Below are 18,862 nucleotides of genomic sequence, written 5' to 3' on the forward strand. Positions count from 1 at the left end.
AAAGTCATATTACAAAAGGCTATTCATATAGGGATGGGAGGGTTTTATTGTGGCCATTAAAAAAAAAAAAAACCTGCCATACACCCAGTGTTTTCCAATTTTCTGTGCCTTTTGGGAACATTTAAACGTTTTTTTCCAGATAGGTTTTACACATTCCTTAAGTTTATTTCTAAGTATTTCATCTTTTGCTGCTATTGCAAATGGTGTCTTTTTTCCTCTCATTTTAATTTAGAATTCTTGGACAGGTGATACATGTACACAGTTAAAATTAAAATGATTTGGGGCTAAGCACAGTGCCTCCTGCCTGTAATTCCTTCCAGCACTTTGAGAGGCCAAGGCAAGAGGATTTCAGGCAGCCAGGAGTTTGAAACCAGCCAGAGCAGCAGAGCAAGACCTGGTCTCTATGAGAAATGAAAAAAAATTAACCAGGCCTGGTGGTGCATACCTGTAGTCCCAGCTATTCAGGAAGCTTAGGCAGGAGGATCGCTTGAGCCCAGGTGCTCGAGGTTACAGTGATCTATGATTGCATCATTATACTTCAGCCTGGGCAACAGAGTGAGATCCTGTCTCTTTAAAAAAAAAAAAATTAAAATGTTATAACAAGAAACATACTGAGAAATTTCACTTCTTATCCACTTATTTTTCTCTCTCATTTCTCTAGGTGACCAATTTAAAATTAATTTATTGTTTTCTTTGGTGCATCTTTATGGAAATACTGGCAAATACAAATATTGTTCTGCCCGTGATAAAGGTAGTATGCTGTATGCCATATTCTGCAACTTGATTTTCTTACTTGACTATATATTCATTCCATGTCTGGATATAGAGATTGTTCTTATTATTTGATTGCTACCTAATATTCCATTGGGATAGCAAACCATGGTTCATTTAATCAGATCCCCGTTAGTGGACATTGGATTATCTCCAGTCCTCACAGACAGGCCTGCAGTAAATAACCTTGTACACATGTGCAAAGAGGCATCTAGACAACAGATTCCTGAAATGAGATGTCGGGTCAAACTGTAATTATATCTTTAAAACTATATGAGGGTAGCATTCCTTACCTATCAGATTGGCAGAAATCCAAAAGTTGAGTGACTTACTCTGTTTGTGAAGCTGTAGAGAACTGTTAATTTTGTATACATTGCTGATAGAAGTTTAAATGTTACAACTCCTAATGGAGGGAAATCTGGCAACATTTAGCAGATTAATTTATCTTTCTTAGTGTGTGAGAGTGAGCATTTTTCATATGTTTAAGGGCCATTTGTACTTTTTTATGACCTATTTTTTCCTCGGCCCATTTTTCTGTTAGGTTGTTGGTCTTTTTCTTGAGTTCTAGAAGCTCTTTATATATTGGAAATATTAACACTTTATGATATGAATTGAATATATTCTTTTCTTTATAACTTACATTTTATGATAAGGCTAGGAGTTTTTATATAATAACTTTGTTCCCAGTCATGTTTATAGGGGTCTGCAAATTATGGCGTGTGAACAAAATGTAGCCTGCCGTGTGTTTTTTGTAAGTAAAGTTTTATTGGAACACAGCCACACCCATTTGTTTACATATCTTATATGGTAGCTTTTGTACTACAGAAACAGAGACCGTATGGCCTGTAAACTCTAAAACATTTACTTTCTGGCCCTTCGCAGAAAAAGGAAAACCAACTCCTGATTTAAAAGCAACCCAATCAAAGTGTTTCGTATGATGCAGCCATTTTGACATGACCTTAAAAATAAAAAATTCAATTAAAGTTTCATGTGTGTTTAATTATGAACTAGTGCATGGAACAGGCAGTCACATGTGGGTGTCAGAAGTGTCTGTTCTAGCGCATTACTTGGTCATAGTGATATTACATGTGATGTGGCCAGTTTGATGCCACCACATCAAATAACTGTTAAAATGACTTTGTTCAGTAGTTCTTGCGTACCCTGCACATAGAACCTTGTCATCCCACGCCCTAGCAGTTTGGTTACAGCATGGCCTCAGTTCAGAGGATTTCCTGTGGTCCAGGTCCCCTCCAGGACTGTACTGCGGGAGTAGAGAGAGGGAGTAGTCGTGTAGAATTGGATGGCACAGTTTATTTATTTTAAATATTCACAACTTATTTTCCTCCTTGGGATTGTATAATTGCCTTTTGTTACACTCAGAGTTAAGTTTATTCTAAATATTTCTTTGGAATTTGTATTCCTACTCAGTGAATTTCTATTTACATTTCTGTTTGACTTGGAAATTTCCCAAACTGCTTGTTTCATTGACCACCAGCTTAAAAATTCCTTTAGGTGCATAATATTTCAGGATAACAGATAAAAACCTTTTTATGGAAAAAATTTTTAAAGAACATACCAATTCACCAGTATTTTATTCTTGAAAATTTTACATACAAAAAATTAAATTATTAGCCATTCTCAGTTGCTGCTACCAATTCTTTTTAGTTATTTCTTCTGTTGAGAAAAGATCTTTTGCTAGAACAACTGTTAAAACCTTAACAAAAACCCTATTCTTAACTATACTCTTGAATGGATTATTAAAGAAATTGCTTTTAAACATTTAAGGAAATTTTAAAATCAACATTCCCAAAGCATGATAATTAATTATTACATGTCCTCTTGAGGTTTTACCATGTGCAGCTGTCTTAGACCTCAGCCCTGCCAAATTTTAACAATTTTAATAATGACACAGGTGAAATATAGAAAGTGTGCTCATCAAGCTTTCTTATGACTCTCAGCAGGAAAAGATAAAGGATGATTAGATGATAGCTTCAGAATTCAGATAGCATTTTTTTTTTTCTTTCTGAGACTGGTCTTGCTCTGTTGCCCAGGCTGGAGTGCAGTGGTGCCATCACAGCTTACTGGCTTGCTGCGGCCTTGAACCTCCTGGACTCAAGTGATCCTCCTGGCTCAGCCTCCCAAGAAACTGGGACTACAGGCATGTGCCACCATGCCTGGCTGATTTTTCTTTTTCTTTCTTTTTTTTTTTTTTGTAGAGATAGGGTCTCCCTATGTTGCCCAGTTGGGTCTCGAACTCCTGGCCTCAAGTGATCCTCCCACCTCAGCCTCCCAAGGTGCCAGGATTATAGATGTGAGCCACCATGCCCAGCCTTAGAAAGCTAATAGGTTGGATCTAACAAGATGAAATTTTTATAGCAGTAAGATTCTATATTTGGTTAAAATAGCAATGGAAAAAGCACAGGCCAGGATTTAACAAAGGCTGTGGAAATCACAGATTGATATACAGTAGTTCCTCCTCATCCAAGGGGGATATGTTCCAAGACCCCTAGTGGACATCTGAAACTTCGGATGGTAGTGAAGCCTATAGCTACTATGTTTTTTCCTATGTATACCTATGATAAAGTTTAATTTATAAGTTAGGCACAGTAAGAGATTAACAATAATCACTAATAATAAAATAGAACAATTATAACGAAATGCCAGAATCACTGCTCTTGAGCTTTGAGGCCATTAAGTAAAACAAGGATGACTTGAACACAGCACTGTGATACGTGATAGTCGATCTGCTAATTGAGATGGCTACCAGGTGACTACTGGGCAGGTGGTATCTACAGCTTGGATATGCTGGACAAAGGGAAGATTCACATCCTGGGTGGGATGGCGTGAGATTTCATCACACTGCTCAGAATGGTGTGCAATTTAAAATTGATGATTGTTTATTTTTGGAATTTTCCATTTAATATTTTCAGACCACAGTTGACTGCAGATAACTGAAGCCACAGATAAGGGGGGCTACTGTATACTGAAAAGCATTTAAGCCTTAGCCATTTAGAATAAGGACAAGTACATCAACACATGTTAATAGTATAGTGATGCTCAGGGTCTAGTAGACTTAAGTTCTGTTTCTTCTAGTCTTGACAGGTAAAGATGAGATTGAGGAAGGCATTCAATACTGTAAGATTTATAAGTACTGTGAATGTGCTTAAGTAAGGCAAGCTTGCCATTTAAAGAGGTAAACCAGTTATATAGAAATATGATCTATCATACATGCAAAACTTCAGTTCTCAAGGGTGGCAAATTAGTCCTTCTCTTTGAATTTCTGAAGATTTGCATATGTTACTTTTTAATTGAGCTTCTCTATTTTAAAGATGGGAGAGCAACTGAAGATTTATTGCTTTTCCTTAAGATTTAGTTATGATTTATGTAAAACCAAAGAAGCAGTTGGTTAAGAATGGGCTTCATTCTAACCCCTGTATGAACTTTTTTTATTGCAAGGGTTTTTTTTTTTCTATTTTGAACTGTTTAATTCTCTATTATTCATTTTAGGAGCTAGTTTTTTGTGTTTGTTTTCAATTTTTTGCATAATAATGCAGCAACGTAGTTCTTAAATCCAGTATTTATTTAGAATGATTCCTTGATAAATTTTTTGGTTTGGGATTATTGGTTTGTATTAACTTGGTCTGTCTGGATTGCAAGTGGCAGAACTTGGATTCACGTTAGCTTAAGCACAAAAGGAGATATGTTGCCTCCTGTAACTAAGAAGTCTTCAGGTGAGAATTAGTATCAGGCTTGTCCTTCAATTGATCTCTTCAAGACGCCTTTTCTCTTTCTCATTTTACGATAAATTGACTTCATTTTTCAGACAGACTTTCTTCAGACCCCAGCTGGTTAACCATTGACAACAATACCAGAGAGAAAGATGTACTCGCCAGCACCCATATCAAAGAAGTCTGAGAAAGAGCTCTGATTATCCAGTTCCAAAGGAAAGGATGTAGGGCAGACAAAATAACATATATTTAAAATAGGTCAAAAAGAATGAATATTTTCATACTCTCTGTTGTCTCAGAAAAGGAAGTATGTGTTAAGGATGATGGATTATGCACACAGCAGACAGCTATGTGGTGGCACACTCAGTATTCCAGTGTCCAGAGCATTTAATTTGAGAGCTTTGAATCCGCTGATGTTTATTTTACTGGTAACTAGATTGGTAGTTAATGGAACAGAAATATAAGATTGATATCTACTGGCCATTCACATCATCTGTAATACTTTTTGAAATTGCTGTTGGAGAGATTGTGGTTAACAGTATGTGTTGAACATACAGTGTGGAATTATCTACTGACCAGGAACCATGTGGAAATTTAGCTCTTGAAGATAGTTGAAGAGTCATTTCTTAGTATAGCTAACATTGGAAAAGGCAGTATAGGAAAGTGGACTTTTCTTTCAAAGGCCACATGGAGAATAGACTGATTGGCAATTGGGGTTGAGGTCAGCATCTCTGCTTGGACACTGTCAGTGGTGAACCATTGGAAAAAGTGGGGAGCAATAAAGGGAGAGAGTGAAAAACAGGTGGAAGCCAAGTGCAAGGACAAGAAAGAGGGGAGGTGGGTCCTGGCAGACGGTGCCCAGAGGTGTTCAGTGCTAAAGGTTTCCAGTCTTACCGAAGCTTTATCTTCTCTAGGCTAGTGGTCAGGTTTTTTTTTTTTTTCTATTGACATATTATGCTCATTTGGAGATTTGCTTATTAAATCCTTTTGTTCTCCAAAATTACTCTCACTTCTAATTTCTAAGGAGCATCTTCAGTGTTTTTTTAAAAGTCTTAATTCAGTGTTTTATGTAAACCTACAATATTTATAAACATTTTTCTGTGAGTGTCTTAGTCTGTTTTGTGCTGCTATATGTAAGAGAAGACCTGAAACTGGGTAATTTGTAAAGAACAGAAATTTGTTCTCACAGTTCTGGAGGCTGGAAAGTTCAAGGCGCTGGCAGGGTTGGGCCTGGTCTCTCTGCTTCCAAGATGCCGCCTTGAGCACTTCATCCTCTACAGAGGTGGAAAATTGTGTCCTCACATGGCGGAAGAGCAGGAGAGACTGAACCCGCTCCCACAAGCCCTTTTAATAGTGGTGTTGATCCATTCATGAGGGCAGAGACCTGTGACCTAAACACCTTCCATTGGGCCCCACCGCCCAGCACTGCTGCATTGGGGATTGAGTGTCTGCATGAGTTTTGGAGGGGCCAAAACCATTCAAACCATAGCAGTGAGCAAATGTGCAGTAGTGTTTACATATGTAGAGGAGTTTCCATTTCTTTATTTTTGACTTGCTTTGTATTCTGTTTCACCAAATTGTAAGTTCAGTAAACAAGAGGCTTAGATAGCCTATATTTGGAAACGAATTGGATTTAGCTGGATTTTAAAAAATTCAAGCAGGATTCCTAAGGAACAATAACAAAACAGCAGGTTCCTTGTGCCACCGTGGAGCTTGGCTGTTGGCACACTGGGCTCCTCTCCAGGGTGACGCTCACTTCCTTCCAGCACAGCGGCCTCATGCATTATCTCCCGTCTGTCCTCATGGCGCGAAGGATTGAGGTTGATGTGACATGTTTTTAAAAAATACTCCACCACATGACAGGCAGCATTCTATCTACTTTTGCAGCTGTGTGAGGAAAATACCTCGGCATGACCTGTTTGTCCTGTGGAAGACCCGCTATAGGTTTGTGCTGCCCGTGGTCTGTTCTCTGATCCCTTCCCAGCTCTCACTGTGCAGAAGGAAGGCCCTGGTGGGATTTCTTGATCGACAGACTCTACACTATTTGTCTCTCTCCAACATTTCTTTAGAGAAGATTTCAAACCTGTGGAAAAGTTGGAGTAATTTTCCATTGAACACCATAAAGCCACTATCTAGATTGTATAAATAACATTTCACATTACCTGCTATATCACATATTTGTCTATCAGTTCATATTATTATTTTTGACGTATTTCAAAATAGTATTTAGGGTTTTTTCTAATCTTTTATCACTAGATAATCCTTAATCCTCATTAAAAGAATTTTAGGCACCATTAAGCAAGTATGTAGAAAGGGCAGTGGCAAGCAAGAGTGCCTTGCAAGTTCCCGCCCCATGGTAGGTGCTCAGTAAATATTTGTTAAATTAATGCAGCTCTATTAGTCCTGTTTGGCTAGTCCTGTAGGTCAACTTGAATTTGCCTTTTAGGATAAACAATTATTTTTCAAATAGACCCTATGTTTCCTAGGCACATGTGGTCTCCTGTTTATTGGATGGACTTCTGGAAGATAGTCCCTGAAAGACAATTATTTAGAATTTGAAATGGGTTTTAAAATGTGTGTTTTTATTGTATATTATGAAGTTATGTGTAAAATATTTTATACATATGTATTTTTTACAAGTGGTTTATCTCAGAATAGGCGTGTGGCAGTGTTGCAAGGAATTCACGTTTCTTGATTGCTGTTCCAAGGATCCTCTTGAGCAAGAGGCTGAACCAACTAGAACAGCTTCTGCTTAGTCTGTTTTATATGAAATCAACATTTCATTTCAGGGAAAAGTTTGAAAATCAAAGGTGTCTGGGTAACCTGACAGCACACAATGCTCTGTGTAAGTCCTAGTATGGTGGAAGGTATTATGGCCTAAGAGTGTACCCAAATCTCAAATTTCTGAGTTAATATGATGAGGGATACTGCACTATCAAAATTCATCCCAGTGGCTAATTCTAGATTAGGAGTAGTAATAGTTTTAATAGCAAGGGATTCTTCTAAATATGTATGAATCTTACATATGTGTGTGTATGTGTATGTCTATATGCTCAGTTCCTGAGAGTGAGTGTTCCCAGAATGAATAGTATCATTGTTTTTCATCACTCTTAGCCCAAGATCCTGTTTTTTTCGTTACTTCTGTGTGGTATTTGCCTCAATTTGTGTAGTCGTCCTTTTTACATGTGACTTTATTGTAAGTGTTGAGCATCCTTAAAGTATGTAGCAAAATTTTAAGATGAACTTCATCTGAAATTAAGTTTTAAGAAAAATTGTATCAATTACTAGTATTTCATTGCATTTCTTACCTCCTAAAAGGAAGGGAATGCTTTTTTTTGTTGTTGTTTTTGTTAATGAAATAGGCGTGTTTTGAGTTACTTTTTGTAGGGCTGATCTCTAAATGCAGTGTGAGCAGCTGCCAGAAACCTTCTCAGCTTCCAGAATAGAACAGGGGCTGTCACCGTTGTTGTTACTCTTCTCGGTATAGCTAGTGAATTGTTTTGGTACCGTGTCTTCCCTTCTTCCAGAACAACCACAGCCACTGTCATGTTCATGCCAGCATGTTTACAAAGTGAACTGGAAAAGTTTGGTTTTTTTACTGCTCCGTTTACATCAGTAACTTCCCCTTTTCCTCTCCATTACTAACAGGCTCGGGTTATGTACGACTTTGCTGCTGAACCTGGAAATAATGAACTGACGGTTAATGAAGGAGAAATCATCACAATTACAAACCCGGTAAGAGGACTATACATTTAAATCCGATTGTCCCATGTGAACTTATTTTGATGATTTTATTTTTTTGATAAGTTGATCATTCACACCCACATGCGTTTTTTTCCTGTTGCTTACCAAGTATTGATGGAAAACTAAGAAGCTTTTATGTATATTGTATCATTGCAGAAAGTTAAGTCCCTAAAGACAGCTGAGTACGTAATTGAGTTTGTCTCTTTATTTTACACCTTTTTCAATATGTTTATAATTTTTCTTATTTATAATTTTGGGAACATCCTATAGTTCTGGAATTTAGTTCAGTTTGCTTTCTCCTAGCACCAAAATACTGTGTCTCTAGGGACAAATAGATATGGTACTGATTTTCCTAAATAGCTTATTGATCACTATCATTGTTTTTCTGAGCTTTCTCCTTAAATCAGATTAGATTACCAGGAAGCAAGATATACTTAGGCCCCTGTGGAGTTAGCTAATCTCCCAATGGAGTTATCTTTGCTGAATTACAAGTTATTGATTCATCTTTTATTCCAATAAGAAATCACTACATGGCTATCTAGTGTTCCTACATCTTTACAAAACCTTATTTGAATATATGTGCATATACACAGATATACACGCATTTTCAGGGTACACTTATATATATATATATACACACACACACACACACATACACATTTATCTTCAAATGTGAGGATGAGTGTGTCTCTGCGTACATAACTAGGTATATTATTGCCTTCTCTGATAAGCTTCCATGTGATCCGTCATCTCAGGTTTTTTCTCTTGGAGATTTGGCATGTTTTCTTTCATAAAATAAAATATTTGTAGACTATTGGATTTCTTGTATGATCTGTATTGCCAGGAAGCTCAGAGGCAAACATAATATTCATTGTTTTTCATTCCTATTAGCCCAAGATCCTGTTTTTTCTGTTACTTTTATGTGATATTTGCCTCAATTTGTGTAGTTGTCCATTTCACATCTGGCTTTATTGTAAATGTTGAGCATCCTTAAAGTATGTAGCAAAATTTTAAGATGAACTTCATTTGAAATAAAGTTTTAAGAAAAATTGTATCAATTACTAGTATTTCGTTGCAGACTTGCATAGATGGGAAAGGAACAGAAGTGGGTATGGAGAGTTTGTTTTTTGTAGTTGTAGAATGAGCAGAATTTTAACCCCTTTATTACTCTCTTTTCTTCACCTGGCTGACTTTTGTGACACTGCTCCCTGCTTCCCCGTCTGGCCAGTGCTCCTGGAGAGGCCTCCTCCTCCGTCCAGGCCACCACCTCTGCGTGCCCTCTCTCTCGTTACAGTCACTCACTCGCTAGTGTGTGCACATTCCTAGGCTAGGGACCTTGGAGGTACAAAAATAGAAAACTTTGCCCTTGCCTTGTGTGCCTTGCTTTAGAGAGGCCTCGGTGCCTGTTTTTCTTACTGTCCCCTCCCCATCCTGCCTCTTGGGTGCCAGTATTCCCACGTCACTCCATCTCTGGCCCATTTCCTTAGGCTGCACAATCTCAGATGTTTTTATTGCCACATATATGCCAGTGATTTCAAATCTATATCTGCAGCCTGACCACACTGCTCAAACCTCAGATGTGATACCGTCTGTGTCTGATCACAGCTGGACAAGCTTACTTAGTTTTTTCACAAGCACTTCAAACTCGCCATGTCCAAGACTCAGATCCCCACTCTTGGCTACACTAGTCCTATTCCTGAACTCTCTGCATTTTTATTTTCGTGCCCCATCTAGTCAGTCACCCCAGCTGACTCCTGACTGTAAGTCACATAGGCCGTTGATTTTTCTCTCTTAAATATTGCTCACATCTAGCCTCTCCTCCCGACTCTGCCCCAGTGCCAGCGCCCTGAGTGAGCTCTCATCTTCTTACCTGGACTACACACTTTCCTCACTGCCTGTCGCTCAAGTCAGTCTGACCATGTCACTCCCCTCCGGTAGCTTGGTGTCAGCTGTAGGTCTGCAAGACACCCACCACCCGGCCCGTCCTACCTGGCCAGCCTCCCCCGACACACATGCACGGTCTTGTTTCTCAGGACTTTGCTCTTTTGCTCGTGTTGTTCCCTGCCTGGCATTCCCTCGTCCAGTTACTCCACCCCCATTCTCTCTGCCACAAAACAAAACCGAAAGTACCATCGTCCTGCTTTCTTTATTGTCATAAAAGTTGTCTTCTCCAGAAAGAATGAAAGCCTTCAGTGCCAGCCCAGAATGCCCCGTGAGCCTGGGCCTCCCTCTCGCTGGGCCTGCCTGGCGTGCTGCTGTTACTGTATTTATCTGTGCCTGCCTCCTTTTAGACTGGGAATTCCTTGAAGTTGGAAACCACATCTTATTATTAATATAACTTCCTACCCATAGTGTACTATACTGTGTATATTGTGTAGCAGCAGGTAGGAACACATATTTTCATTTTTAAATTATTTTATAAAACTTCAAATACATACCAAAGGAGATAGAATATATTAATGAACACCTTTGTACTATCATCACACTGTCCAGTTTCAGTAATTATCAACCTGTGGCCAATCTTGTGTCGTCTGTGCTCCCAACTATTCCTCCAGCTTCCCTCTCCTGCAACACACTTGCTTATTTTGAAGTAAATTCCATAGTATCATTTTACCCATAAATATTTCAATATATAGCTCTCAGAAATAGGTGCTTCTTAGACATAATGACAATACCATTCTGTCCCACCTAACAAAAGAAATAATTCCTTAATATTATCAAATAGCCCATTAGCCTAGTGTCAATAGCCACATAAACTTTGCTGGCTTGAAAAATTGTTTCTTTTAGTTTAAAATCTCATTAGAATATTAATGTCAACAAACAATATTAGATACACTCAACCTCAAGTTTGACAGATTAGTACAGAAGATCACATTTTCTGTAACCATTCTTTTTGTTAATCTATTTCACATTTCCTAGTATTATTCTCTGGGATTACATGTCCTAGAAAATATATTCAGTATCCTTTTATTTCTTAAAAGCATTGTAGACTTGAAATTCATCCAAAACATTTTCTCATTCAGTGAAGTTTTGCTGGGTACCTACTGTGGATGAGGTTATGTGCTAGCTACTCTAAGGGGTAAACATGAAGATATATCCCGTTTTCCCCCTTCTCTATAAGGAACTTGCAGTATAAAAGAGGAGAAGTTCAAGGTGGTGTTCAGAAAAGTGTCAGAGTTGTCGACAAGTTGCTGTTGGCAGGTCAGCAGAGGAGGAGCCTATTTCTATTTGTGTTTTAGTCAGGGCAGGCTTTAATGCAGAAGATGAAATCTGACTAGATAGCTCTTGAAGTTTGTGGGTAGGGTGTCATCAGACAGAAGTGGAAAGACATCCCAGACACAACAGTCAATCCAAAGATGTAGAGATTGGAAAGTATTTGGTATTTTTTTTTTTTTTTTTTTTTTTTGAGACAGAGTCTCGCTCTCTTGCCTGGGCTAGAGTGAGTGCCATGACGTCAGCCTAGCTCACAGCAACCTCAAACTCCTGGGCTTAAGCGATCCTACTGCCTCAGCCTCCCGAGTAGCTGGGACTACAGGCATGTGCCACCATGCCTGGCTAATTTTTTCTATATATATTTTTTAGTTGGCCAGATAATTTCTTTCTATTTTTAGTAGAGATGGGGTCTTGCTCTTGCTCAGGCTGATCTCGAACTCCTGACCTCGAACAATCCACCCGCCTCGGCCTCCCAGAGTGCTAGGATTACAGGTGTGAGCCACCGCGCCCGGCCTATTTGGTATTTCTTTTAACAGTCTCAGCTACCATTTGTTTACAGCTCATGAGCCCCGTGTTGGGCTAAGTATGGTGTATACTTAGTACCGTCTTAATATAATGAATATACTTGTAAAAAATAAGTATATTCTTTATTTTCCCCTGATCTGTATGAGGTAGGTATTACGAATCTGTTTTCCAAGTGAGGGTAACGGGACTCACAGAGATTAAGCAACTTGCTTGTAAATGGCAGACGAGGAGTCAAAGCCACATCTGTTTGGCCTTGAAGCATCTGCTTTTCTTCTCTGACGGGGAACATTGCATGTGAACAGGTGTCCCCGGAGTACAGGGTATGTAAACACCAGTAGGAAACAGGCTAAGAAAACTGTCTCTCAGCACCAGATCAGACAGCACCTGTGGACCAGGCTATAGATCTGGGCTTCATTTGGTGAGCAGTGGATTCATTTAAGGGTTTTGCTTGGGTTTTATTTTTGACGGATGTTGTAGGGAGATGACATGATGAGATCTGCGCTTCAAGGAAATTAATCTAGTGATTAGTTAATAGAATGACTTGGCATGGCTGGAGTTTAGGGACATGGCTTTGGGTTGGATGCAGGAAGCTTAGAGAGTCAGGCTTGCAGGACGTGGTGCTTGATTAGATATTGTTGGTGGGAAAAGAGTCTGGGATCACTGAAGTGTTTGGCCTTTGCACCTGAGAGAATGATGGATTTATTGAAGTATGTGGGTCAGGCAGAAGAACTTCTTTGGAAGGATTAAATGAGTTTAGTTATGGGTATGTTGAATGGAAAGAATAATAGTCAACCCTGCCTTACAGCTTTGCATTTGTTTAAAACTGGAAATGGAGAACCAGAGATCAGGCCTGGAGCTGGGTGGGTTCCCTGGCCATCTTTAAGAGTAAGCATGTCAAGGAAGGTGCAGGAAGGCTGAGGATATTCTTTAGGAGAAGGGGAGGAGGAGATGCAGGTGTGTCCCACCCCAGCCCTCTGTGGGAGGCGAGAGTGAGGACTGAGGCAGCACGAAGGTGAAGGGAGGAGAATGAGGAATGGCAGAGGCCATGGTAGTTTCTTAATAGTGAAAGTATTTAGGCAAACCTGTTTTATAATTTTAGACACAAAAAAGAGTTACTGGGTAGAAAGAGTGTATACAGTCACTTTAGATAATATGCTAGGTGTATATAAGTAAATAGCTTCCATTTTTAACCATAGGAGAGATTAAAGATTCTTAGATCTACCTCCCTAATTTTTTTAATGAAGTATTTCTTCATTTTCTTGGTAAAATAATATTGTCTTCAAGTTGCTATTGTGGTCAAAAAGTGATGAGAATGTAGTTACACAGATTCAGATAATTATTAACTAATTAGGGGACTATTTATAAACTTAAGAAAACTCTTACTATTTTAAGGGGAAAAAGTAGGACTTTGCCAAGATAATAGATTGAAAAATGGGAATCCTGGTATAGAGTTCTACTTATTATTTAGTTTATTAATATTATTTATCCAGAAGAAGTAAGGAACCATGGATCATTTAGCTTTTCATACATAATAGACAATCCCAAAACTTAGTGGTTTTAAACCAATAACCATTTGTTACTGCTCAGGAATCTACAGGTCAGCTGGATGGTTCTGCTGATCTGGGCTGTGCATGGGTCTGCAGTCACCTGGAGCCGGCTAGGGGCTGAATGGCCTCACCCATTTGTGTATCTGGCAGTTCTCCTGTGAGGTTGGGCTGGCTTTGGATGGGGCAACAGGGACACTGGGGCTTGTGTCTGTCATCTTCTAGCAACCCAAATTTATTCACATAGTGGCTGTTCCAAAACAGTGAGCTGAGGTGTGCAAAGGCTCTAGAGGGCAGGCTCTGAACACCCCTGGATTATTTTCACCTGACCAGAGAGGTCATAAAGGACAGTGCAGATTCCAGGGCTGGGCTTGTGCATTCTGCCACTTGACCTGCAGAAGTCAGACCGGCAGACCACTTTGTCATCTACCACAGGCCAGTAAATGGAAAGGAATTACAAAAGACGGTAATCTAGTAATAGATTATTCTTCAATCTTTGATCACTTATTGTTGAAGTTTAATTTTTCGTGTTTTTAGATTACGTCACTTTCTAGAGTAAAGAGAATGTTTAAGAACTTAAAATTTTGAACAGTATTGTGTAGAAATAAAAAGCTTAATGTTAATTACTTTTTTATGTTTAACAGTTCCCAAAGCAGAATTTCTGCAGGAAATTCCAACTATAATCTTTTTTCTTTCTGTCTCTCTCTCTCTTTTTTTTTTTTTTGGTAACTCTATTAGGATGTTGGTGGAGGATGGCTGGAAGGAAGAAACAGCAAAGGAGAACGGGGGCTTGTTCCCACAGACTATGTGGAAGTAAGAACCTATTGCCATTTATTAATTAAAGCTGATCTTTGTCAAGCAGCTTTTTATGAATGATCAACTTATAGGATAGACTGGAAGGCAGCAACTTTTTGTAAAAATAAAATTTCCATCGTAAAAGAAAGACATGCTGATTATTAAAATATGGAAACTACTTTGAAACAGAACTAAGGAAAATATTACCTATAGACCCAAGCTCCAAAGAGTGACTACAAATATTTAGATTGTTCCTTCTGAGGATAGCAACTTTTAATTACGCTGAATAAAAGTTTCTATTTTTCCTTTGCTGATTATTGTGTAGTAGTTGCTGCCCACAATACTGTCTGTTGTACAGCTGATCCACAAAGTTTAAATAGATTTTTTTCAAAAGCATATACCTCTCAGTTTCTTCTCCCATTCCCATAAGCAGAAGGGTGTCTTGAAGGAGCTGCTGTGAGAATTGCCTGCTTTAAGCCCGACTGTGATAGGTGTGGTGCTGCAGCAGCACCCTGGTGAGCTCTCACCTGACTTACCTGGGCCTGGGACACACCCGCGCAGCCGACAAACCTTCCTCTGAGCCAACTGCCTGGCGCCCCCTGCTGGCGGTGTGAAGGTCACTCGACCTGAGCATGCACTGCTTGGCGAACTTGCCTCTCACGGGTGGTAGGGAGAAACCAAGGTTGTCTGATGCCCTGTCAGTAGAATTGGAGCTGGATCAAGAATAAAGGTACCTTTGGTTCACCTCCAGGAAAGAATGCCCTGGGAGGATGTTTGCCTGGGACCTGGCTGTCTTTCTGTTGTTCTTGATTGAGAGTGAAGGCTGGGGAATCTGGAACTCTGGAGAATCTGAGGAAATACACACTTTCCTTCAGAAATGCAGGCCCAGGCACACACCCCGACTTTTTCCATACAGCTTCAGATGGTTCCTAGGCCCTTGGACTCAGTCCACAGGTCTTAGTTTATGTCTTGTTTTAGTTCTGTGCAGTGTGCATCCAGGAGTCTAAAAGTTGACAAGATTGAGAAAAATCTAAGGATTTGATATTGGCAGTAATTGCATTTTCTAGAATTCTTCTTATTTACAGAAAGGAATCATTACTACAGATGTTCGTGGGTTTTCTTATCTTCTAAGAATATAAACCCCCCTCTGTGAGAAACAGATAGATCCAGCAGTCAGAAAGTCAGTAAAGACATAGCTGAACTCAACACTGCCATCACTCAGTTGGTGTCCAGTAATGGACACCTACGTACTCTTCATCACACCACAGCAGAACACACGTTCTTCCCAAGCTCACGTGGGACTTTCATCAAGACCACATTCTGAGCCGTAAAATATACCTCAAGACAGTTAAAAGAAATCATACAACGTCTGCTCTCAGACCACAATGGTAAACTAGAAATCAACAACAGAAAGATAACTGGAAAACCCCAACATACTTGAAGATTAAACAACACACTTCTAAACAACTCATGGATGAAAGAACTCTCAAGAGAAATTAAAAAATACTTTGTGCTAAATAAAAATACAACTTATCAAAATATGTGGAATGTGCGAAAGCAGCACTTAGAGGGAAATTTGTAGCAATGAAGAATATGAACCCTTTTCCATAGTAGGTGACAATTCTTGCTTGCCCTCAGGGACTCTCTGAAATGACCCAAACCTGTGAAAATAATTGTGGTTCTTTCTGCTATTCAGATTTTACCCAGTGATGGAAAAGATCCATTTTCTTGTGGAAATTCAGTGGCTGACCAAGCCTTCCTTGATTCCCTCTCAGCAAGTACAGCCCAAGCCAGCGCGGCAGCTGCCAACAGCAATAACCAGGTATGTCTCACGTCCTCCTTCTGGACGTGGCTGGCTTGATTGAGAGCAAGGCGCATTCTTGAAGGTTTGTGATGCATTGCAGCTATTGCCATTCCTTGAAAGCATAAACAAAGTAGTTTTTAGCATTTTTTTGTGGCATTTCTGTTGGGTATTAACAAAGAACTCACCTGTTATGCCTGTTGAAGACTGTTTTAAAAATTGATTTTAAGAGAAAAGGCAGGGTGTTAATTTAGAGTTGCTTGTAGAAGTCTATCATGATATGAACACAGACCCCAGAAGTTGCACATACCTTCTCGATGAAGGCATGGAAAGAAGAAGAGAGTCGTCTTGTTTAGGTGAAGGTCAAAGCCTCTGCTGGCTCAGGAAATGTATTCTCTGACCTTGGCATGTTGCTTCCACTCCCAGAGCAGCTAGAGGCCCCTCATCCTGCAGGTAGAAGCAAGTCACTAGCAGATTCAGGCACTTAGCACTTGGCACTCTTATTGTGTACTTCCGGAAAACTTAGAATAGTGGGGTAATTTGAGAAAAATACAGTGAAAATTTACATTATTTTTAATTAAAATTTGACCAGTTTAGGTTAATTTGCCTAGTTCTTTTTCACTGAATGATTATCTGGAGTGAATGACAAGAAGAAAACTGAGAAGATAGATATCAAAATACTGTTGCTACCTACATATTTAGAAATGAATGGGCTTTAGTAGATAATTATTTCTTGATATTTTTAAAAGGTTTTAAATTATATTAAACCGAATATTTTTATCACTTATAATTATTTGCTTACAGAATTATCTGTATATCTTAACCTTTCAAGGGAGTTTGTATTACCATATATTAACTGCAGATTTTATACATTTTAAAATAGCTTTTTGTAGACATCCTGAGTTACAAATTAGTCTGACCCAGATATTTAAAATTCAGGGTCAAGATGATCACTGTGCTTGAAGAACATCTTTCTATATATTGTTACTTTGTAATACTTGAGAACATTGGTCAGAGGTTACTCACTGTGAAATGTGAAGAAATACTAGTAGACCTTACTGAAATTTTCCCAGGGATTCTCAATCTGAGCACTGTTGACATTTGAGGCCTGATACTTCCTTGTCCTGTGCACTGCAGGATGTTCAGCAGCCTTCCAGCCCATGGTGGTAGCACCCCCTCAGTGTGACAACCTGAAATGTCTCCAAGTAGTGCCAAGAGTCCCCTGGGAGCAAGGGTCAACCCAGCTGCAATTCAGTGGGTTACACAAAACATCCTCGAAATGGGTTTGCGTTAAGTAAAGGGCAACATCTTAATAAAAGGCAATTACAATGAGGTGATCATAGAATAAGTGAAGGAAACAAAAAATAGAAATATTCATCTTAGTTTGATTTAGGGGACCTACTTCAGCCATTCTCTCAGGATAGGCTGAAGCACTAAAGCTAATGAACATAAACTCAAAATCAGGTTTAAATCTTCTGTTATGAAATATTTTCCATGGTATTTAAATGTAGTAATATAAACTGATTAGTATAAGTCTAAATTTTTTTCATCAACGTTATTTATTAGATAATTTTTTAAAAGTTGGATTTTACTTATCCAATCTAATGTTGAATTTAATCAAATCCTTTGAAGGCAACATAAAAATGAACTGATACTAGAATTAACAAATTCAGAAAGCATGTTCATAATTAATTTGAGCATTTGAATTTAACTTTTTTTTTTTGGAGACAGAGTCTCACTCTATTGCCTGAGTGAGTGCCGTGGCGTCAGCCTAGCTCACAGGAACCTCAAACTCCTGGGCTCAAGCAATCCTCCTGCCTCAGCCTCCCGAGTAGCTGGGACTACAGGCATTTGCCACCATACCCAGCTAATTTTTTCTATTTTTAGTAGAGACAGGGTCTTGCTCTTGCTCAGGCTGGTTTCAAACTCTGGAGTTCAAGCGATCCTCCCGCCTTGGCCTCCCAGAGTGCTAGGATTATAGCTGTGAGCAATTGCACCTGGCCTGAATTTAACTTAAGTAAAAATATTTTCAACATCTATCTCTGATCTCTATTTTCTGGGATATGAGAACAATTTAAATAGGCCAAAATTATGGTACATTTATATAAATGCCATGAAAGATGTTATGAGTAAGAAACCAGGTGACCATTATTAATTGGTAGCTTTTAAAATTTTTACTATTAGGTTTTGCCCATTCTTTCATTTTCTGAATGTCATTAAGAAAATATTATGTCAGTTCCAGGGATGTACTTCTTGAGATGTTCTGGTTGTCCACTCTGTCTGCCATGTGCTCTCTCCCAGGGGACAGTTTTGTCTAAAGGACAAGTGTGTGGGAGAAGTGGGGGCCTCTCCTCCACCCACCAGGCCCCACAGGGCACGTCCCGTCTCGGGGCTGCATCTCTTCCGCTTTGTACGCAGTGCCAGCTTCTGAGCCAGTATTCATTCACTCTTCCCAGCATCAATTAGTCTCTTCCCACAAGTGCAGTTAAAGCCCCCGCTTGGCTCCTGGGCATCCAGCTTTCTTGGTGTTAATACTTTTTTCTTTAAATCATATCTTTTTAAAGAAGAACTCCTAGAATAACTTACTTTGAGCCTCCTATTTTTTAATTTATTTGAGCCTTCCTTGATTTTGTATTTTTCATCTGTACTACACATCAGAGTAATTAGTTGATAAATGTATGACCTAATATGTGAAATAGCAGTCTCTTTTGTTTTTCTTAAAACTCCTAATTTTGGATTGC

At 39.1% G+C, this 18,862-nt stretch overlaps 1 protein-coding gene across 1 annotated transcript in view; it reads left to right on the forward strand.

The window, feature by feature from the left end:
• SNX9 (sorting nexin 9) overlaps window positions 1-18,862 on the forward strand; it is a 114,253-nt gene that overhangs the window by 39,523 nt on the left and 55,868 nt on the right. Inside the window, exons 2-4 of the mRNA XM_069487502.1 lie at window positions 8,148-8,234; window positions 14,264-14,338; window positions 16,017-16,142. Coding sequence (XP_069343603.1) covers window positions 8,148-8,234; window positions 14,264-14,338; window positions 16,017-16,142 — 288 coding nt within the window. The remainder of the gene's footprint in view (window positions 1-8,147; window positions 8,235-14,263; window positions 14,339-16,016; window positions 16,143-18,862) is intronic.

The sequence above is a fragment of the Eulemur rufifrons genome, chromosome 15 (genome assembly GCF_041146395.1).
Source record: "Eulemur rufifrons isolate Redbay chromosome 15, OSU_ERuf_1, whole genome shotgun sequence".
In the NCBI taxonomy this organism is placed as follows: Eukaryota; Metazoa; Chordata; class Mammalia; order Primates; family Lemuridae; genus Eulemur; species Eulemur rufifrons.